The 23,871-nt window shown below is 50.2% G+C and overlaps 1 protein-coding gene across 1 annotated transcript in view; it reads right to left on the bottom strand.

Moving 5' to 3' along the window:
- Positions 1–23,871, bottom strand: part of ADAMTS17 (ADAM metallopeptidase with thrombospondin type 1 motif 17) — a 302,517-nt gene that overhangs the window by 157,417 nt on the left and 121,229 nt on the right. The window contains exon 8 of the mRNA XM_064480528.1: positions 11,094–11,199. Within this exon, the coding sequence (XP_064336598.1) occupies positions 11,094–11,199 (106 nt within the window). The remainder of the gene's footprint in view (positions 1–11,093; positions 11,200–23,871) is intronic.

Here is a 23,871-nt window from a genome sequence, read left to right as displayed (position 1 = left end):
CTACAAAGAATATTAATATCATAAGTCTAATGAATATGCCAATGGCTCCATTTCCTTTTGTAAGACGGCATTTGTCTACTTTGGTCTTTATCACTCCTTACTTTCCCTTCATTGCTTCTCCACGATTATCAAAGTGGGCTCATGCTCTTATTTGCAATCTGGGCCAAGAGAGCCTGATCCCTCAACACTTCCTCCATCACCTGGGTCTTTGGTTCCTATGGGTACAAGGTGTAGTGTACAACCTCTGAAGCGAGCATGAAACTCAGGTGGGACTTGCTGGACAGCCAGGTCATGGTGAGTGCACCCAGTGATGAAGGCAACTGAGTCACCAAAGGCAGCGTGCCTCGGAGTCTGGTTCTTCAAAACACAAAGTGCTCTTGGTCTTCAAAAGGGGTATCCTTACAACCCTCTGCAAATCTATAGGTTGGAAAACAGGATCACCCTGGGGGGGCTCTTCAACCTTCTTTCCACTTTGGTTACCAGTCTTCATAGTTCTCTTTCCTGAGCTATTTTTCATGAGGAAATGGATTTTATAATCACTTTGCTGGAGTTGCTATTTAGACAACAAGGACCACAGAACGAGAGTCCTGAAGACCAGTGCCAGGCAATCACCAGGCTTGAGCTCCCAGGGTAGACCAGCCCCCAAGACCACATGATCCAATTCCTGTTACAGCCAGAATTTCACCAAAGGCCCTGGACTTTCAGGCTCACTCTAAACTCTCGTATTCCCAGCTGCTTCCACACAGCATTTTGGGGCTGCCCTGGTCTGAAGAGCAAGGTGCTCGGGGCAGTTTCAGTGTGTTTTTCAGTCCATCCCTGGTGCAGCTCTGCATGTGGGGCTGCCTCACTTTTCTTTGCCAGATCCGGAACTGGGCGTGGCATAGGAGAGTTCCAGGTGATAACTGGCAGGTCAGTAAGGACAGTTCAGGTTGGGGTCGGGGGTGGGGGGCAGGAAAGGAGACGGGTTCTGGGAGTTGGCTCCACTGAGTAAGCCAATGTCTATGTGGACCCAGGAACCAGCAGCAAGCTGGCCACCTCTCTCTTCATTGTAGCTCTCTCCTGCTGCCAGACCAGTTTCTGCCACCCCTTGGTGATGGCAGAGTGCACACCACAAAGATGCAGAGGCTCTTAGTTAAACCAGGTGTCCCCCTACCACAGAGCCTCCAGGGCAGCCAATCATAGGTTCATTAGGTGTCATTTGCCCAGGAAGCACGTGCTCCTGCCTGGAAGGCTCCTCTGACCACAAAGCAACCTGTGTGTGCCTTGTGGACATCAGTAGGGGACCCGTCGTTTGGTCCCCGGTATGTCAGAAGCTGCCTCGTGGCAGGGGTCCTATTGGACCCACCATGTCCTTGGTGTGGGAGGACACTTTATCAAGTTTCACTTGGAAAGACCACCGCTATTTCCCTGCCCTCTCCTCTCTTTAACAACCCAACGGGTTATAAGCTGGGGAAGCTGTGGCCCCGCTATACATAGGTGCACATCCAGCCCCCAGAGCAACACTTTCTAGCATCTCAGGGCCCAGCTTCTCCAGTGGCTGTCAGCCCCACCTCTCGGGACTCTGACAACCCCAAGATTTTTCCTGGCCCGGTTCAGAGCTGACCAACCTGCATTCTTCTTGTCTCTTTGCTCCTGATAATCGTGAGTGAGCGTCAGTGAACCACCAGGCTCATGTAACACCTGCCCCTTCTCTGCACCACAGAAGAGGCTGTGATGAACAAGAGGATGTCTCTGTCGTGCTTCCAGTGACTCACTAGGAACATTATCACTTCCCACATTCTACATCCATCTACTTATTTCTGTTTTTGCCAAGAAAGGCCATTCCCAGATCCTCACACAGGCCCCTGGCAATTACTGTGCTCTGCTCTGATGTCAGGAACAAAGTACATGATTTCATGGCTCCCCTGGACCCCTCCAGAGTATCACCTACATAGGAGTCCTCCAGCTGGACTTGGACCCTGCATTTCAAACAGGCTCCCAGGTAATGCAGTGCTGGTCCTGTCTGCCACCACCATCATCTGGCAAAACTACCACACCAGGCAAGGTGGGGGTGTGTCCTCTGTGCCTAAAAGTGGATCGGGGAGGAGGGCTCGCTGCCTCCCAGAATGTGCCATTGGTCACACTGGTGGCAAAGCTCCCAGGGGCTCAGAGAACATCCAGCTGCCCTCAGGTCTTTGGCATTTTCCACCAGCAGTCGGCAGTAGATGAACAAGGATTTCAGGCATGAAACCAAACACCTTGGGAGAAGGGGGGCATGTCTGAGCCATAACAAAATGCTGTAAACTGGGCGGCTTCTCAGCCACAGGTATTTCTTGCTCGCGGTTCCAGAGGCTGGAAGTCCGAGATCAGGGTGCCAGCTTGGCCAGGCTCTGGTGAAGGCCTGTCCCTAGGTTACAGAGGCTGCGTCCCACTGTCCCCACATGGCAGAAAGAGCTCATAGCTCTCCAACCTCTTCTTATAAGGGCACTAATCTCATGTTGAGGGCTCCACCCTCTTGAGCTAATTACCTCCCAAAGGCCCGGCCTCCAAACACCATCGCAGTGAGGGGTTAAACTGCAACATATGAATTTAGGGGGAAACAAACATTCAGCCCATAACAGGGCACTTCATTTGTGAAGAAACGTGCATCCTGTCACCCGCCGGCCACCTTCCATGGTACTTATGAAACCCTAACTGAGTGAGCAGAAAGCATCTTCCCAGAGAAGGTGAGTAACCCCATTACCAGAAGAGCCACGTGGGAAGGGCTTGGCCTCCGCACAAGTTCGGTTCACTTGCGTAAGAGGCTCCAGCCCAAGACTCTGGTCTGAGCCTCCTCTGGGCCACTCAGAGCCGGGGGAAGGGAGGCCGTCTGCAAAATGAGGCTGAGATGACTTCAGGCGTCCCTTCCAGCTCTGAGGACCACGAGAAAAGCCACTTCAGGGAGGCTGCCAGAGGCACAGGTAATTGAACAAGAAAATCAGATCCCATCTAATTCCTGGAAAAGTCTGTCCGGTAAGGAAGTTCTGAGGGAATTTCAGAATTTGATTCTTCAGCCAAATTCAACTTCCCTCCCTCTGCTCTTCAAACACCATCTCAGACCACATTGTTTCAGGTAAGGAAACCCACCAATCATTAAATGCAAAGAATTCCTGGGGTCGAGACAAACACCCACACAGCTTGTGTGACCTTCCCCATTACAGGAACGAAACTCTGGGAGCAGCAGACGCCCCAGATCCAGCTGGATTTCCCATCACGGCGATAACACCCAGCGCATAGCTGCTCGGCCTGGCTGCTCAGAATGCAGGTGGGACGCCATCCGTCTGCTTGCTGAAGAGCTTTTAATGGTTTTCCCTTTGTTTGTGTTCCCTCCCAGGCCTGGCCGGGGCAGACTTGGGAAGACTGTGGTCAAGGTCCTCTTAAGGACAGCGGCTCTGGGCTTTCCAGGCAAAAGAGAGAAGTGTTCTCGCCTTGCTCCGAGTCAAGGGTAAGACTCCAAAGGAAATCACGATCGTCTCCCTGAAGTCCCTGCTTAAGGCAGAGAAGCCATTCAAACAGGGCCATCGGTGACAGAGTCCCTTGCAGGTAAGGACACAGCACCTCCCATTCAAAATCACCCACCTAGGAGGGGCCAGAAGGAAATTCTGCATCTATTTGTCCAGGAGGGGGAAGAGAAAAAGGAAAGGCAGAGCTGTTAGGAACGATTCACTCAGGGCAACACTGATCGGGACTGAGACGCTGTGCAAGGCGCAGGCCCCCCTGAGGCCGCCCTGCTGTCCCCTCCAGAAGTCACAAGTCATTCTAGCTCATCGAAGACGCGAGGAGGAGGGCGGCCCACAAATTAATGTGAGAGACCTTGCAATTTTCAGCAGCACCTTTTTAAAAATAATAACTAAAGTAAACGAGGCCTGTGTGCTTTATACGACTCTGGAATTCGGATCAATTGAGCCATGCCCAGCAGATGCTCACACAAAGCCCTGGATGTTTTGATCCAGGGGCCGAACGCCAAGGAAATCTTAACTCAGGAATCGCTCCAAGCACCTCTGCATAAAACCTGAGAGCCCTGAACACTGCTAGCACCACCAGTGCGGCTTCTGTCTGGGAGGGGAGGCTGCAGGAGACCGTAGGAGCTAAGAAGGGATGAAGGCTAAGGCCCAGTGCACCAGAGAGGAGTCCGTCTGGAAACCCAGAGAGGGACTTGCCTGCCCTAGAACTAGACCCAAGAGATCTCCTGGGGGAAGGTGCCCCCCTTCCTGTTCTGCAAGAAAGGCCGACCCTTATGTGAACACAACTGCCCTGATTCCAACTAGAACAAAAGCACACTTGTCCTTTCCCCTGGGATTTCTAAACCGTTACATTTCCAGAAATCCTCGCTCCACTGTACTTTCCCTATAAGGCTGGTCCATCTGATGTCCAGGTTGGGCGCCCAGGCAAAGGCCTCAGTGAGAGCAGCAGCTGCCACGTACCATCCACTGGGGGCTACCTGCCCGCTCCCATCCCCCCTGCATGCCCGCTGTGACTCCCTGCACCACACCGGGTAGCTCATTCTTAACCCAGATCACAGACAAACACTCCCCTTCTTCACACATCTGGATAATGGCTTTCCTTGCTTCCCGTTCTGGGATGTAGACCATTCTTTTCAGTCTGAACTGTGTTGACTCCAGTTACGAGAACATTTACCCCAAACGAGCTGTCCCCAACCTTTCCCTCCACTCCCTAGACATCTGCCCACCCTTTGCCCATAAGCCATGAAGCCGAGGGACCGGACTCGGTCCATGTTCATTGCTACACACCAAACAAGCGTGTCCCCAGGTGCTCGTGAATGGGACATCCTTCCCACGTCTGCTGCCCTGAATTCATTTGCACAGCATCACGTCCTAGCTGGAAACATCCAAAGTGCCTGGACCTGGCTTTTGACAGGTGTCTTTATCAGAGGAGAGACAAGCTTCACCTGCAACCTGCGTGGGCCGTGGATCCCACGTGTCACTTCAGGGCATGAGGCGGCCTCTCACCTGACCTCTGTCCTTGCAGGACAGAGCAGGGGAATAAAGGCCCTCCTCTGAGTGACACCAGCCAGGACGGTGCTTCCACACTGGCGGGCACGGTTCCAGTGGGCGAGGGGCGCTTGTGCAGGTGTGAGAACCCAGCACACACTGCTGTGACCGAGTCCATCTATAACTAAGTGCATGTCTGCAGGCACACACGACTACCGTGTCACCAAGCACAGCTCCTGATTATCAGGGCGTTCGTATCTCTAAACCTCAGCCCTGTCTTTCTTTTCATTTGGGAGCGTCCATGTATTTAGTATGTTGATCCTCTATGAGGGTGAGTCTCCCGGGTGCCCTGCCTGTCCCTTGTCCCTCCTCCCCTTCCACTGTCAGGTCTTCCGGGAGGTGGCAGGTGAGAGAAGGTGGGACTACACCTTCCTGTGGTGGCACCTTTCAGGAAGGCTGGGCTTTTCCCATCCTGGCGTGCTGGGATGTCTGCAGCGCTGGGGATGCAGCCAAAGGCATGGGCTCCAGGGAGACCGAGAGAGGGGCAAGCAGGAGCTGGGAGAGCAGGACCCTAGTCAGCACCACTGTGGCTCAACCAAGAGAGTGATCTGAAGGGACAGGACTGGGGAGCAAGAGATGGGAGATGGGAAGGTGGATGAGGGAGGCCGAGAGCAAGGACAAAACGTCTGAGACGCATGCCCGCAGTGGCTCTCCATCTGGCTGCACCTGGCCTGTCCTGGAGAGAGTCCCAGGGGCTTCCTCCCCCAGAGGCTGGGGTTTAGCTGATCTGATCAGGCTGAGGCTTGGTCACTAACACTTGCAATGCCTCAGCCACTCCTCATATGCAGCTCAGCCGAGATGTCACCTATGCTGGGTTCCCAAGCTTCCACAAAGATAGCATTTTTCAGAGGCCACTGGCGGAAGGATCCAAGAAAGGGCATATAGAAGTCAGGAAAAACCCCAGGAAGGGCAGGCCCCAAGCACAGGCAGCGAGAGCTTGCTTGTGGGCGTGGCTCTCGGGCCTGGTGGGAGCACCTTCCTGCAGACTCATGCGGGGTGGAGAGGTCACGTGGTTTGGGCGGACTCTTTAGGCAGGCATTGGCCTGGCGCAGGCTTATCTAACAGAGCCTCCTAAATCCAACAGAGGCAGAGATTTATTTTCTGCAAGAGAAGCACTCTGTTTCTCTGAGTGGGTGGCCAAGTATGCACGAAGTGGTTTCCCTCCCCTCCTCTCAGCACCCTGCCTAGAAGCCCTGTGTTTAGACACTTCCCGGGAGCGGTCTTACCTGACTGAGAAGCACGTTGTGTGCACAGGGTTCCGGGCCTCCCGGGGCCCCACACGTCCAGATAGGACTGGGTTCTGAGCCCTCCTGACCTCCAGCTGAACTAGGGGGAGCTCCTGTCAATCAAATGCTTCCTCTGGGCCTAATCAGGCATATTATACCTACTTTCCCCCCAATAAAAAGCACTCCGACCAGTTTTCATAGAACTATTTACCTTCTTTCTTAAACTAAAAATTCCAAATCACAGCAAACAATATCCTCTAAAAATCCAGCAGATGAATTACACACAGTCACTTCAACGCTATGGTAACATCACTACCCGTGCTCTCCGTAATCATTAGGTGTCACCTGATTTTGTTTGTTTTTCTCATGGGCAGTCGGCTTGGACCTGAGCTTCTAACCCTCAGTCAGAGGAGAGCCCCTCCCGTGAGTAATCAAGGTTGAGTCTCAAAACAATGAGCTTCCCTGAGAGGAACAAATGCTTCTAACTCTCTCTTTTTCTCTCTAAAACCAAATATTGATAAACATCTTGGGCCCTGAGGTCCATCACAAGGCACCCTGTCTTGGTTCCTTGAGGGAAGAAACCTGGGCAGAGTTGGCCTAGCTGGGCTGTTTCTCTCAAGAAAGCTCCTGGACCCTAAATGTCATCTATTCCATCATAACCAACAGCAGCCGGCAACCAGGGCCCTCAAAACTCAAAGAGGCTCATGCTCTGGACCATCACTTTCTCATGGTCACTGCAGGATGAAGAACAGCACAAAACAGCCTCATTTTCAGCTTGGTTTCTCAAACTACCATGACAGGACAGGGAAACAGCTTCCTTCTAAAACTCACGCATTTCTATGCACCAGGTGAACCCTGAGGTACCAGGTAGCTGCCTACCAGGCAGCCTTTCATAAGCAAGAAGGCAACCAAGGTCATGGGTGCTCATTTAAAAACCCCAAAGCTGCTGTCAGCATGACGGCTACACAGATCCAACTCATCCTCTGGGTGGGAACACAGAATAGCCCCTTCTCCCCGGGTCTCCCCTGCAACTCCCAACAGGAACTACACGTCCTTCAGTTCCTGTCTAAAGTCAGGGCTGGAGTCTTTTCTGCCCTACTTCTTTACCAGGATAGACCATCAGAAAACTGTCAATCTCATCTACGGTGCTTGAGATCCCCAGGGAAGACCCTCTGGAGGACACACCGGCTCTCTTCCGCTGGCCGTGCCATGCCACTTTTTGTCCTCTTTGCCTTGGCTGCTGGCAAACTGAAGGCACCTTGGTTTTTTGGACACATAACAAGCTCTTTTCTCTACTGCCTATCTTTTGCAATTTGGATCCTTATTTTAATGGCCCTCTTGCATGGGTATATTAACACACAAGGGATTCCAAATCATTTTAGGTAGAGACTAGAAATTTTTTTTAAAGTAATACTAGTTGCCTAATCTATAAAGTAAAAGCTAATAATACTTGCCTCATAGGGCTGATTCAGCGGCATATAATGAATGCACAGCATCTAACACAGCACCTGGCACATAATAGATGCTCAATAAATCAGATCTAATTTGACTTAAACATCAGCACGTCGTTATTAATTTACGCCCAAAGCAGCATTACGGATGTTTGCATGGCAAGAATTTCTCATTTAATTTATAATTCAGCACTTATTTGATTGCAAATTGGCTTGGTGCCCATTTATGACACCAAATAAATGGCTTTTGAATGATGATATTTGAAATAAAACCATGCATCCCAAGAGATGCTAGAAAGTGGGAGAAAAACACCATTCCAGGACTCCGCTGAGTTAAATGCTTAAGATGAGCCTTAAGCTTGGCTTTGTGTTTTCAGGAAGCCAAAATGAACATCGTGCTAACTTCTGTGACTCTCATCCTCTGATAAGTGGAATGTGGAGCTCCTGTGAAAAATGACTTTTTCTCCTAACATCTGGATCGGAGGGTAAAGGCTCACACTGCTCCTCACACGAGGGATGCTGGGCACACAGCAGAAAGGCCACGCCCACGTGTGCCCACGTGCAGAGGGAGGCACACACACCCATCCTCCAAAAGAGAGGCTTCACTTTTTGGTATTAACTGGTTAGGGACTGGTGGGTGAGCCCTCTGGGGATTTTCCAGGGGTGCTCTTTATCGTTTTCTAAAACTGTCACCAAGAAATTTGTTGCAGAGATGGTATTCCCAGATCCACTGAGAATACCGTCCATACTATCTTTGTTCACGCACACTTAAGGAACGTGGAGTTAAACTGTTTCTATTTCCAAATATGGATCATCCTCCAGCGTCACACTGGGGAAGTAGCCTGGCCAGTGGCTACCCTGATAGGGCAGGCTGGCCTCCACCTTTCCAAGCCTTCTCACAGCCTCACCGACTGCTCTGAGCTTGCTGGCCAGAGGGCCCCACGGATGGGGAGACCGAGGCTGCACCCTTGGGTGGCTCTGCTTCCTGGTGCTGGCAAATCATCAGAGACACCAGACTTCTCTGGGAAAGCCATCATCATCCCCATTAGTGGCAGGGCCAAATGTTAGCAGGATTTATTGGCTCTGATTAACAAGAAGGTGTTTGTTTTTGCAGGTAATTAGACTTCAGCAGCAAGCTATAAAGAGTCCTCCAAGAAATTCTAAACAGGCTGTAGCTAAAGGCTACTGCAGCATGACTGAATCTAACCATTCATCTCTGCAGACCTGCCGTGTTACGACGCCAGTGTTCGACCCGGCACAATTGCACAGGGCATGGGGGGGAGGGGTGCTCTGGGTTCTTAATGTCCAGGGAGAAATGGCAGCACGTGTGTGCTCACGCGCAGGGGTGGACGTGGCTGTTCATACAGATATATCTCTTCAAAGCTCACAACACCCGAGTGCTGGGAGATGTTTTGACAACTCTGCATCCTCACAACTGTCGGCTAGTTGATTTCGAGGCACTACAATGTGCCAAGTGGGTCAGTGAGAAGTGAAACAGTGAGATAATGTTAGCCAAAGCCACACTGATTTACACTTTTCTTTCGGCGGCCACTCTTGGGTACGAGTTTTTTCCTTAACAAATCAGAGAGATGAACACAAATTTGATTATAATTAATTTAAAAAATTATTTTCTAGCTGTGTCAGCAAAATAGTATGGGCAAAGTGTTGTCACCAACATTTTAAAATTGTTTATAAGATGAAATAACTGGGTACGTAGAGATAACTGCTCATCTTGCTTCTCTTGGCCAGTAACATGCTATTTTCTCCTTAATCCCAGGAAATACACAGATTATTCTCGTTCACTGTACTCACATCATGATAACCAACAGGTACAGAAAAGTCAACTACCAAACCCGCCTGCAGGAGTGAAAAAAATCAAAATGGGACCAGATAAACAAGGCAAAACGATAAAGCCACAGATATGGCTGATACTAGAGGACAAAATTGCTTTTATACCCCTTGTACATTGGCTCTACTCTTGCTGAAGCTCAAGTTCACATTTAAGGTTCCAGGTATCTTAATGTAGGTCATTAGAAAACCTTTATAGTATCTATTTTTCCCCCAAGAACTATATTTCCATTGAATTCTGTTCTCTTCAGTCCAATATAAATTTTCCCATTGTTTTGCATGTTCTGGCCTCTTCAATTTATTTATGCAAAGTTCTGAAGCAGTCAGATCATAATTTTTCCTTCAGAGAAACATAAAGCAGACACTCCTGAAGAGAGAGGAAACTCTCGGGCCATGGTCTGAGAGTCAGCTGGCTTTCTGCCACCTGAGTGAGACGTCCTGCAGGTGAACTCAACCTTGCACCAGCCCCTCAACCCCTCGGACCTTGTTTCCCCATCTGAACAGCCAAGGAGGCTTCCTCAGATTCTCTCTACATCGCCCTGGGGCTCTAGGGTTCTCTGGTTCTTCCCTCCTCAAGGGAAGAACTTCCATGTGCAAAGGCAGTAGCTGAAACTGAGACACTGACATTTCTACCTTCAGAAAGTTGGACTTTGCCACCGGCTGAAAAGAAAACAGAAATTCAGCAGCACAAAGATAAAACTCATTCTTTGAGTGACATATTTAGAGTGAATCAAAGATCATGCTACTCAGCCATGAAAAAGAACAAAATAATGCCATTTGCAGCAATGTGGATGGATGTAGAGATTGTCATTCTAAGTGAAGTAAACCAGAGAGAGAAAGAAAAATACCATATGATATCACTCATGTGTGGAATCTAAAAAAAGAAGAAAAGAGGACACTAATGAACTCATCTACAAAACAGAAACAGACTCACAGACATAGTAAACAATCTTAAGGTTACCAGGGGAAAGGGCATGGGAACAGATAAATTTGGGAGTTTGAGATTTACAAATGTTAGCCACTATATATAAAAATAGATTAAAAAAACCAAATTTCTTCTGTATAGCACAGGGAACCATATTCAGTATCTTATAATAACCTTTAATGAAAAAGAATATGAAGATGAATATATATACGTAGATGCATGACTGGGACATTGTGCTGGACACCAGAAGTTGACATGTTGTAATTGACTACACTTGAACTAAAAAAAAAAGATCATGCTGATCCCAGAAGACGATACAACTCAAGACAATGCTGAGAAAAACCTCCTCCCTTTACAGCGTGTGCTTTAAGAATAGACACAAACACCAAATGCGCATGTCCACTCTCAGAGCCAGTCTGTTCAGTCTTCTCTGGGGTTCCCTGAAGGGGTGGGACCCAGGCTTGCTGCCCTAAGTCCTTACTCTGGAGGAAGCACAGGCATACAGCAGCACGGTTTTAGAACTTGCACACTTGGAGTGAAAAAAAATATATATATATATATGTATTCAGAAATGAATTTAAAGAGGCAGAACAATACAGAGTCTGATACTTACTTGTGGCCCAGCTCATGAGCGATGGTAAAGGCCAAATTGAGACCATTGTCTTCGGCAAGCACACATTTCCTCTTAGCACTGCACACACCTCCTAAGTAAGCAATTCCTGCAGCAGAGACACAAAACACATCCTCTTCAGAACGTGGGAGGCCCTGACCTCGCAGGGCACATCCGCATGGTCAGCATCACACACGGTCAAGAGAGAGGCAGGCGGGAATGAGGACGACCGTGACCACGGGCTGGGTCTGTCATTCCAGCACTCACGAGGAGGACTGGCTGGTGCACGAGGCTCTGTATTCACCTAATGATAATAATACTAATAGGAGTAGAAGTAACAACCGCAAACGTCTATCAAGCATTTGATACACGTCAGGCAGCGTGCTGAGCGGTTTATACATACTGTCTAACATGGTCCCCATCACCAAGGATGGAGAGGGAACAGCGAAACTGAGGTTCAGAGAGGAAAGGAAACGTTCCCGAGGTCACTTGGATTGGCACCTGGTGCTGGGACGCTGGACCAGATCTGCCCAACTTCGGCATCCAGGGCTAGGGACCAGGCGAGGCCCATGAGGCAAGGCACCCAGGGTGCCAGGTTCAGGGAGGGTCTCCCTCTCAGGGGCTGACCCTCAGAGGGAGGGAGCGCCTCCTCAAATTTCACTCCCTGGGCACCTCCTCCTCCCCCTCACCCCAGTCCCGGCCCTGTGAGGGTCAATGCTCTTGGGGTATGAGCTTGGATCAGGACTGGGGCTCACAGAGAGCAAGCCAAGGAAGACTGTGCAGCATGTTCCAAAAAATGGGTAGGAGCCCAGGAGAGAATGAGACTGGGGCCCGGAAGCACGGAGAGAACACTGGAGGAGCAGGGCCTGGAAGCCCTCAGGGAGGATGGGACCCACGGCCCAGCTCGCTCATCTCCACACACACTCGGTGGGGCACCAGGACCTTCCCTGAGACAGGAACACTGAACCAGCGCAACCCGGAGGAACCAGACACGGGAGGACGGTGTCTGCAAAGGGGCCAAGTACAGAGGACAGGAGGCTGCGGCCTCCGGTGGACGACGGGAGATTTCCAAGGACAAAGGCTGTACTGGCAGAGGTGTGTGTGACCAGTCTGGGGGCTTGGGCGGAGGAACACTGGGCAGTCAGCCACGCACAGGCCACACGTCTCCAGGCTGGCGCTGCATCATAGGTTTCACTAACCTCTGCACCCAGGGAGGACAGCCTCACGATCCAAGTGCCCCCAGGGCTTATCTTAACAAAAGCGGGAGTCCATGGACCCCCAAAGCTTGGGACAGAACTTGAGTGAAGACATGTCAGCCTTCCCATTGCTGGTGGCGTCTGATTCCTCACTGTGAAATCAATGAGGGGCTGGTGGCACAGTGGCTGGTGGGTCACACACCCGAGGAGGCTCAATGCTCCCCTCACTGAGCCCACAGGGGTGTGGGGCAGGTAGTGGCTCTACTGGCCCCGAGCCAGGTGTACATGACCCAGTGGCGCCTGGTGGCCAGATGGATGGAGGCTCTGGTCACCAGCCCTGTGCCCTGGGAAGGGCTGGGGGCACCCAAATGAGGGGCACCTGTTCTCCACCCGCAGACACTGCCCACCGCCAGGCTGCACGCTGCTTCCTTTCTCTAAAGTGCACAAGGTGTCTCAGGAGCTGACGGTGGCCCTGCTGCCACAGGAGCCGGGGAGGGAAAGAGTTGGCAGAGGAGACTGAGCAGGGGGAATTAATTCATTAAAAATGAACCTCCCTCCCTGCTCCCAAAGAGCCAAACCAACATCCTGTGTGTTGACATCCAAATCAAACTGGGGCGGACCTCAGCCACGCACAGGGCACTCCCCACCCCCCTGACCCTTGCAATGGGGCAGACAGAGCTCACACATCCCGAATTAGCAGTCGGGGGGCTCAACTCACATTTGGCACACCAAACCAGGCACCACGGTAGGTCTATTTTTATTTGGAAACATGCAACGTGCTTGACCAAGGCTGAAGAATTTTTAAAAAACAAGAAAGATAAGGGAAAAAAGGAAAGGCTATTTGGCCTAAAGATGTGTTTGTTGCACATGGGCATCATAATCCAGCCATGCAGACTACAGGAAGGAAGAAAATGACAACCAGAAAGGACCGGATCTGGCTTTTCAGTGCCTTCAAGGTCATTATTCTGGTTTTGTTTAAAAACGCTTTTTGGCTTGCTGCAAAGAGTCCAGCAGTGAGCAGGAGGAACGCTCCTACATGGCACGGGTGGTACGTATATACCGCATACACGCACACACTCAAATGCACACCCAGCCACGGCCGCCCCGCCCAGGCCTCCGCCTCCTGGGTCTATGAATGGATCAGAAACAATCCGAGGTGCAGGCCTGGGAGGAGCCGTCTGGTGAGGGGGAAAGGGAGACATCTAAGGCCAGCAGTGCCGAGCCTGCAGTCCCAACAGCGCCTGCTGACCCAGCCGACTAAACGCCACAGAAACTCGTCCCCTGGCCTGGGCCACGCTCAGCACCCGGAACGGGCAGTCCTGACTTTCCACTCTAATTAGGAAACACGCACCACCAGGGGAACAGCTAAGCAGAGAGCCTTCCAATAATCTCATTTTAATTCTTCCAAGGCGCAGATGACCTTTTCTTTCTTTCTTTTCTTTTTTTTTCTTTCAACTAAAAAACAAAGCATCCGTTTATTTACACAAAATGCTCTCACACAAAGGTGGATTAAGGTCTAATGCTTTTAATGATTTCTTCCAATCGTGAGCAGCCAGGTCATAAAACCAAGCAAGGCGAAAGAAAGAAAAAAAAAAAAACATGTCAACAAAACTGGCCCAATAATGGAGCACAGGGGCTGGTGCATTTCTGAGCGTCGGTGAGGAAATACTGAGAACTCACAAAACAAAGTCGGGAGGGGATCCCAGTTGCTGTAAAAGAAAGGCCTGCAGGGAATGAATGGTAATTAAGCCAGGAGTGGCCTCGGAAAACAAAGCTCACCACTATTTGGGGTTTTCTGGAAAGAAACAGCAGTCTACAGAGGCGGGTATGTTGGAGACACACAGAGACACCCCAACACCTCAGGCTGCAAAGGCACCAACCCCCGAAACCCTGCCCAACCTCCACCTAGGCACTTGTCAAGAAATGAGGAAAAACCAGTTTTCTCTGCACTGATTTCTTTTTAATTAAAAAAAAGTGAAGTCTGTAAACACAAGTTCTGCTCCTGTCAGTCCTGACGCGGTAGAACCAGAGGGACCTTCTTGTGTAACTGGAATCCCCCACCCAGAGAGCAAGGGTTTCTCAGACCCCAAGGGTAATGCTTTCAATGGTTTCAGCCTTCCGTGATTGAAAATTCTCCACCAAAGAAATCAGAATAGAACTTATTTTTGAAATTAAAAAAAAAAACCCATTGATTCCACATGTTTGCAGAGCTCCTTAGAACAAAAGGGAAGCAGAAAGGCAACTGACATGGGCAGGCACACTTCTCGGGCTTGGCTCTCCCATATCTGGAACGTATACTGGCCCCATTTTACAGACAGGTAAATGGAGGTTCAGCAACCTGTTTTATGGCTGATCAGGGCCCAGACTCGGGTACAAACGCAAGGCTGTCTTTCTCCAACGCCCATACTCCTTCAGGCAAACCCCAGGCCTCCCTCGTGGAAGCTTCGGTAACCAACAGCAATGATAAGCCTGGAGGATTTAGAAGATTTTCATAAATGTTAACGCGTGCTTAGGCTGAGATGTGGGTGGGATGGAGGAGAAGTTTTGTGTGTTTAAGTCCAAATGTTTTTAATCCTGAAGATAAAAAGACTCGAGGGATAGATGCAGCCACGTGAACAAGCGTTGCCCCTAGGACATGGTGAAATCATTACAGATCTTTAAATTTTTGTTCCCCTATTTTTGGCTTAAACCTAGAGCAACGAATATGTATTTGCTATGAAAATTAAAGTTATTAGTTTTATTTCATTTATTCAAGGTGACATGTAGCAGAGGCAGAGATGGAAGACCAAAAAAAAAAAAAAAAACAAAACCCTCCCGATTTTGATTCTGCATGTACAGTCTCTTAGGCAGCAGATGAGGGACGTTCAGAGCCAGCACATAACTGAGTGTGTGCCTGCATCCTAGCGGCCGCTCACTCCATCTCCGCTGCACCCCTGGCACAGATTAGGGAAGCGAAATACATTTTTAACAATCTGAAATACCGAGCATAGAAATGATGAAAACCATGTAAAGAGTTTTTCTCATGCCCAGAGAAATATGCCCACTTCATCCCCCAAAACAGATCACATCTGACCAGAGCCTTCAGACCTATCTCCCAGCCACATCAGCTCAGTGTAGACACTCGCTGCTCTGTTCTTTTCTTTTGCTTGGTAGGAGCACAAGCTGGGGGAGCCAACTGGGTGAGGAGGTCTAATTATTTTCTTTTTCAGTAGAAAACTGCGTGGTCTAAGCACATAATTCTTCAACTCAGAGTGGACCATATGATCCTTTCTAGATTTAAGGAGTAAACAACACACGACTGTATAAACTCTGGTTTATCCAGCAAATTGTCTGTGTAAACAGTTTACAGCTGTCGGCCCTGCTGCCCATTACTCAGACCTTCTTGGGCTCTGCCGCTGGGAGAGACATCAACCTTCTCCCACCAACCGCTCCACGCGCCCACCCCATCACGGTTAGCACCGGCACACCGCGCTGCCAACTACGAGAAACCAACTTAACACCCAGCCTCTCGGCGATCACAGGGGCTAAGACTGAGCTTCACACTCCGGCTCATGGACAAGTCCTTGTGCTCTTGGAAACTCAGTTAAGCGGTTGGAGGTGTGATTTGAATTTGTGTATGGCATTTAAGAGCAAATGTCTTATGTCCCAGGATGTGACAACTGAAAAGTAGTTATAGTTACTTCTTGTCATTCACGGTCACGAGACTCTTAAAAAAAAAAGTCGCTGTGAACTCTGAATTCTTGAATATAGAACCATTGCTCCTAGGAGAAATACAGGGTTTGGTTCCTGCGAGCCTCTGGACACGTTTTGTCAACTGATAAATAACCTTGTTTTATGCATGTTTCTGTTTAAAGGCACCTTAATTCAACATACATTGTTGATTCGTTATCACTGAACTCACGGCCAGTGGTCCTATAACTCACGCCTGAATGAAGCTTATCGAGTGTTTTCTCTGCAAAGCACGTGGCAGCCTTCTTTGGCTTCAAAACACTAAACAGCACTTCAGCTCCATCCCTGGAGGCCATTCAAAATAGCAAAATCACTACAAAAAGCATAGAAATGTGAAAAACATGGTACCAGAAAGACCTCAAAAAGGATGTTTGTTTACAGCATGAGTGCTGACACCAGAAGGCAGAACACGACCTTGTTTGACCTCATCTGGGACCGTGCCTCTTGGGTGACTGAATATTTCGCTGCTCTGCATATGTTTGCAAGTGACCACAGAAGTGTCGCAAATATTGATTCTGGAGTTAGAAATAAATGTGAGTGACTAGGTAAATTCACAAATGCAGAGTCCATGAATGAGAAAAATCAACTGAATTCTAAAAAACCACGCCCCATTCTCAGGCAGACTGAAGTCCTTATCAGCTGCAATAAGGAAACTCAGTTTTCATTTCAGCTTACATTCCTATATGCCCTGCTTATATGTCCTAACTCTGTACTATCTAAATTATTTAACTAATTCAGGCCCAGTTCTCCTCCGCAGTTTTGCCCCCGTGTTCTCTGAGGTCAGTGCACAGGGCGACTGTAAGTCACTGACCCCCCCCAAGGGGTTCTGCACGGAGTGGACAGAGCCCCATATATGCTGAAGGACAAATAGAGCTTCTAACAAACTGGGAAAGAACGTTAATGGTGAGGTTCTGGAGAGGCGGTAACGGCAGGAGAGGTGGCCAGGGTGGCTTGGCCCCACTGCTCGGGGGAGCACTGCTCTGCAGACGGGCCCTGGCCATGGCTTTCTGCCCCTGGGAGCACAGCTGGGTAACCCCTTCCAGACCGAGCCTTGTCTTAGCAATTGCACCACCAGTAGGAATTCCCGTTTCCCCACTTCTCTTCCGGGTCCCTTGGGGTCAGTCACAGTGGATGGAAGATGAGTTAGCCAAGGTCTTTATCCCTACATCATGGACGGGGAGGCGGAAGTGCGCAATGGCTGAGAGAGGGGTGTTCGTTCCTTCCTTAAACATGAGCACTACAGAAGCCGCCACCGGAATTCAGAAATGCCCACGCCTGATACCCATCTAACCCAGGAGAACACAGGCGAACGGAAGACTCAGCGACTTACTAAGGTTAAATGAAGTCTGACAAAGTGTGAAGATATGAGTGTCCAAGTCTGATCACTGAAGGGCTCACATCCTCAATTTTGAAACTTACTACCAAGTTCGAGTGATCAAATTAGTGTGGTACACGCATAAAAAGACACTTGGATCAACTAAACTGAGAGCCCAGAAATCAACCTTCACATTTACAGTGGACTGACTTTTGACAAGGGTGCCAAGACCATCCAATGGGGCGGAGTGGAGAAGAGTGTCTTCAACAAACGGTGCTGAGACAAATGGACACCCACACGCAAAAGGATATGATGTAAAGCCTTCTGAGATATAACATCAAAACCGTGAGTGAGGAAAAACAAACCTCACGTCAGTGTGTTCACCAGTGCAGACGGGGTCCCTTCGACCCCCCTAAAAAAGGAGCGCGGCTGGGTGAGTGCTGGGAGTGAGGCGGGGAGGTGGGGAGTCACCAAGCCAAGCGATGAATGTGTTCATTCAGCCCCAGGCAAGCTGCCCAGCCACCCCTCACCCCATTACGGTCTCCAGCTAACTGGGAGCCACCCCAGCAGCCTCTGTGTCGCAGGCTCCTCACTGAGCCAATTCAAATGTCACATCGGCTGTTGCTCCGCGGTGGGGATTCTCGATTATGGTCAGGGTCCAGACAGACCGTGTGCGCCGCGCTCCCCTTTAGAACAAGCATGCCCTCACTCCGGGTTTCCCAGGCACCTCCGGGATCTGGGGCTTCAGGAAGAGATGCCACCCCTGGGGAGGGAAGCTCACACAAGACCCCACAGAGGACTCGAGGGGCCCTGGGCTAAAGCCGTGGCTCCTGCAGGATGAGTTAAGTCAGCGAAGTGTAAACGAAGGAGTCAAATCCCCCTGGGATTTACAAATTGGAAGCGACGAAGTTTATCCCAATAGTTTGCTGTACTCTGTGGAAACCCAAACATGCTGGGAGAGGAGGAGGGAAGGGAAATAAATAATTGTTGACATTCAACAGACCACGGCCAGCTGGAGCCAAGTGCACAGAGACATCATGCAGATTTCCTTCCCTCCAGGCGAGATGGCACTTGTGTCTGGGCGGAGGGGATCTCTGGGGAGCAGACTTAATGTTCCTCAAATGATCGAGGTGCTTCTCCCTGAGGGACCCCACTGAGGCTCAGGGGCTTTGGCAACAGGTCCAGACGCCCACCAAAAAGGGCCCCCAGCAGGTCCACCTCAGGGCGTCAAAGGAGGGTGGTCCGTGAAGAGATCCTTGGAACCCTCTTATTTTGACAAATAACTTCACGCAGTGTTTCCTGATCGCCCGTACATCACAGCATTCTGCCAGGCGTGAGAGCCCACGTTGAATAAACACAGCGGAGGCCAAGGGAAAACAGCCCTGAGAACAGCATCCCAGCAAGAAGACAGGGAGGCAGGTGGGATGGTAAGAAGAGACTTTCACAATCAAGCTCAGGGCCCAGGAGGTGGGCTCCGGGATCTCTGGACGACCGCTGCCTCAGTGACCCACATCCAGATCCAGGCTCTTAGGAGAGCAGACAAGGGGGACTGGAGACGGGCCTTATCCCAGTCCCCTGCTGCCCCCATGTACCCTCGGTTCCAGGCTCTGGGTCGCCTGTCAGAGCAGAGGACCCCCCAGAGAGCCACATCATCATTCTCACTCCCATTCTCTTGGCAGACATCTCTGGGCACCCTGGCCACAGTTAGCTCCTAGGGTGGGAGTTTGCTGGCAGCACCCAGGTGAGCGCAGCAGGTGATGCGAGCCTTCAAGTTCCATTCCCAAGATCTCTGAACCCTTGCGTTGCTCCCTGAGCATCACAGAGGGAAACAGACCCATCTTCGACCATTTGCCAGCCCACAAGATGACACTAACAAGGCTGCCCAGTGTCTGCACCTCTGCAGCCTCTCCTGTGTATGCACTTGCACACGTGAGGCTTTCTGCATGTGCGTGCATGAGTGTGTGTGCATGGACACGGTCCTGGGCAGCCAACACAGGACCATCTTCCCGTAAGCCCGTGGCATGAGGTGGATGCCCACACTCCTGTAGTAAGAGACCCTAGTGAACTTTGAAAGTTTTAACACGTTCATGTTTCCTCACCGACTTCATTGCTTAGCATTTATTTTGGTCAGTAACTCATAAAGGAACTTTGCACGTCCTCCATCAACAGCTTTAAGCCTCCTCTGTCTTACTGTCTCGCCATAATGTTTTTCTTCACTGGCATTTTGGACACCCTCCCTCTCCCCGGGGAAAAGTTGGGGTTTTAGGTGGGGAGGTTGGGAGGAAGGATGATGTGTTTTGCCTAAAAATATCTCCGTCACGTGGTATGTGGGAAATGAGACAACCACGACTTCCACATGGCCAGACATCCCCAGTGTGGGTCTGAGAGTGGGTGTAAGTGCTCCCTGTGGAAATCCAAGTGTTACCCGAAAAGAGGGGCATACTCAGACCCAGCCTTCTCGTGGCCAAAGTGTGTGCCTTGAGCCATGATCTCTCTCAACAGTCCTGTTTGAATTAAATTTATGGAAGCAGCCACAGGCAGGGCAGGAGAGAAGAGCCAGGAAGAAGGTGAGGTGGCTGGAGGCTGGTAAGAGTGATGTCACGCATTTTAACCATGCCTAAGTGGGCTGCACGGTGTCCCCCCCACCCCAGACTGAGATGCTGAAGCCCTAACCCTCAGTGTGACTCTATCTGGAGTTGGAGCCTTTAAAGAGGTACCTGAGGTTAAATGAGGTCATAAGGGTGGGGCTCAAATCCAGTATGACTGGTGTCCTTATAAGAAGAAGAGACATCAGTGATCTCCCCCCGACCTTCCCACCGCCCACGCCCAGAGAGCACAGGTGATGGCCACAGTGACCACGGGAAGAGAGGCTTCACCAGAAACTGACCCCAGTGCCACCTTGATCTTGGACTTCCAGCCTCCAGAACTGAGAAAACAAATGTCTGTCGCATAGGCCACCCCGTCTAGGGTATTGGTTATGGCTGCCTGAGCTGCTCAGTCACGCAGGGTGTAACCGGGGTTCAGATGGAAGCTCTCTGTGTCCCCCTTGCTCACGTGGGGAGCAGACAAGGACAAGGACCACTGGAACTCTCCCTCCTCATGTGCTGCATGACACCAAGGCCACCCTACACGCCATGGGACCAGGCTGGCTGTTTAGAACATAGTTTAATAACAAGAAACTGATCTGGAAAGACGTACAAGCATCTGACTGACACAGTTACAAAAACACACGGTAGAGGAGTCCTAGGGAGAAGCTCTGGGAGTCAGAGACGTGTTGATGGCTCTGTATTTAATATCATAAAACATCTCAACCCGTGCATTCGGATGAAACAGAGGTGACGCTCTCAGCCATGTGGCAGCAGGGTGCCACACAATTTGGAGTGAGGATCTGACTGGGGAATGGAGACACCTGGGAGAGACGTGGACAGATGAGGCCATGTCACATGGAGACGCACGTCACTCCCAGCACCAGCCACTCTATTTGCAGGGGTTTCCTTGAAAATCCCCAGTCCCCAGGATATGTTCTAAAAAAGCTCATTAACATAGCCTTTGAGGGAGGAGCCAGTTTCCAAAGAATTCCAAGGAATGCCAGGGGGTGGTGAGAGGTCCTTGAGAGGGTGGTGAATCCATCTTCTGGATCTGGTGGGAACCCGGGAGCCTCACCAGGAGCACACGAGGCCCCCAGATTGCTGTCAAACAAGTGAAAGGGAGCATCGCTGCTGGTTCTGCTCGAGACTGTCAACAAAAGCAGAACCAGCAGCGACAGGCATTCTGGGTGTGCAGGACCAAACTCAGCAACCCAGGGAACACAAACACCTGGACGCATTCAAAAATCACAAGTACACAAAGCACACAACACCCAAGGGGGCTGTCACTGCAAATGTCCAGAGTTTCCTTTGGGAGGAGAGGGGTGGGGAGGAAGGAAGGCGGGGTGGAGGGGGCGGTGCCCGGCGAGGGGCATCTGCACGGCTGATGGACTCGAGTGCTTGCGCCGGGTGGCAGTCACAGAGATGCCCACCTTGTGATTAAATAACGCTCGGGTCGTGGTTACCCCGGAGGGAGTGGGCACGAAACTGGCATGCGTGAGTCTCCCCAGGGGCTGGTCCTGTCTGGTCCCTGGGTCTGGGTTATGGTTACACAGAGCACTCAGTTTGCAGATGTTCACTGAGCAGTAGTCGCTGATATCTTACCTTTATGTAAATTCTGCTTCCATTAAAATTTTAAAAATAAAAGAGGTGTACACCCAAGTGAAATGGGAGAGAGTGGACCTGGTTTGACATTCTGGGAATGGTCAAGATTACCGGCCAGTTTAGAGACAGGAGTTTGTCTCATCTGAGGAGCTAATGTATAACGTGGTGACTGTAGTTGGTAACACTGTGTGGCATAATTAAAGTCTGTCGAGGGAGTGGAACGTACATGTTCTCCCCTCGCCGTCCCCGGCCAGAAAGTAAACATATGAGGTGGTGAATATGTTAATAAACTCCATGGGGGGAATCCTTTCACACATTACCAAGTTGTACACTTTAAATATTTTATAATTTTATTTGTTAATGATACATCAACAACACTGAGAAAGAATAGAGTTTGTCTTAAGAGGAGTCAAGGGTCATTGGTTGATGAAATCACAGTGCTACTCATTAAAGTGCTATTAACCAGCCAAGGTCTGCTTTTGTCTGTATCACCAGGTTTTACCTGTATTACCTGCATTTCTTAGACCATATAAGCTGCTTCTAGAATTCTTTACTGTCCTCCGAAGAACCTTGCAATGGTGTGTTCTTGAAACTTGCCTGAAATAGCCCTGATAAATAACTTTACTCCTTCTCATACAAATAGCTGCATTTCTACACGAAGAATAAAATACAAGGCCACGCAGAGAGAGAGTTGCCAAGCTAGCAAAGAAAAAGAGAAACTTTCTCAGAATAATTAATAAACCACATTTCTTGCTAAATGCTTAGCCCAGCAAAATCATTCTCTTGGGGATGAAATGTGGAACATCCGTGAGACCATGGGATGAGGGTCAACGGCGGCACAGAGGGCACTTCCAATCTGTGCTTTGTTCTAGGCCCTTCTAGGGTGGGCTGGCTCTCCGGCTGGGGGCGGGGGCGGGGGAGGGGAGGTCAGGCCAGGCCCCAGGGCAGCACTGGGCACCAGCTTCTGAGCACAAGTCTGGAAATCCCCTGTTGGCAGTACACAGCAGCCCCTCAACTAAAGAAGTCACCCTCACACAGGAAGCTGGCTGTCATCTGGATGTTGACTCAGTGTCCATGAGCTAAAGTCAATCCACCGTGACAAGCCCCCACTTTCTAATGGCCAAGAGAGGCCTGGGTAGTGCTCTGCCTCTGCTGGCAGGATGCAAAAATGACGACATTCCATTTTACCTAAAGACAAAACCAAACCAAAGCTAGTAGAATTTGACAGAGCAGCGCCATGAAGTCAGGTGGGCGCCACATGCACTGAGAGGAAACCAGCGAACCTGCGGTGGGACAGGCGGCCGATAAGGAAGACGGCCCAGAAATTGACACCACACTGGAAACTGACTATACCTCACTTAAAAAAATAGTCTAAAAAAATAAGGCTAAAAATAAAGTAAGTCGCTGAATCAAGGAAAAAAAAGGAAAAAAGAGAGAAAAGAAAGATGCTCAGCCTTGGGAATTGTCCCTGGGATGTGGCAGGTATGCCTTGCCTTTGGGTTGAAGTCATTTCACTGCTCCAAACTTAGGGGCTACAGCTCATTACCAAGAGGCTACTGTCTCAGTCCCTTCAAGATGCTGAAACAAAATACCACAGAGTGAGTGGCTTATCGACAACAGAAATGTATGACTCACTTCTGAAGGCTGGAAGTCTGAGATCAGGGTGCTGCAAGGCTGGGGTGAGGGCTCTCCTCTGGGTCACAGTGTTCCTGCTGTATCCTCGTACGGCAGAAGGAGCAGGAGCTCTGTGGGGTCCCTCTCACAATCTCAATCATGAGGGCTCCATTCTTATTACCTAATCAACTCCCAAATGCCCGACTTCTTAACCCCATGACCTTAGAGCTTAGGATTTCAACATAAGGATTTTGGGGGAGACATAAATATCCAGCTCACAGCAGCTACCTTGGATTTGAAGACTATCTCGGACGTAGAACTAGTGTGAACATCAATGTCTGTCTTTGAAATGTCAAAGGCAGAGTATAAAGAAATTTTCTTCGTCTTTTAAGCAACTTCATACATTTCCCTTTGGCCTCTGTGATGATGATGGTCCCCAGTTCCATCCCCAGGACCGGGTTCTCCTTCAAGCTCTGCTGTGGCATTCCAGCGAGGCTGGCCAGCCAGCTGTCCTGCACTTGCCCCAGGCTCAGGCCACACCAAACAGGACTTGCTACCCCAAACTGAACCCTCTCAACTTTTCCACCCCTCACGGTTCAAAAGCTAGCAGACCCAGTCAACCTCTCTGTCTGCCTGTCTATCTGTCTCTCTCCCTCTCTTCCGTCCCACCCCGTCTCTGTAGCCATCAAGTACTGCCACTTCCTGCTGCTCACAGATTCTGGAATTTGTTCCTGCCT

This window comes from Camelus dromedarius, chromosome 29 (genome assembly GCF_036321535.1).
Source record: "Camelus dromedarius isolate mCamDro1 chromosome 29, mCamDro1.pat, whole genome shotgun sequence".
NCBI lineage: Eukaryota > Metazoa > Chordata > Mammalia > Artiodactyla > Camelidae > Camelus > Camelus dromedarius.
Note: the sequence above shows the minus strand (reverse complement) of the source record. Positions and strands in the feature narration are given on the sequence as shown.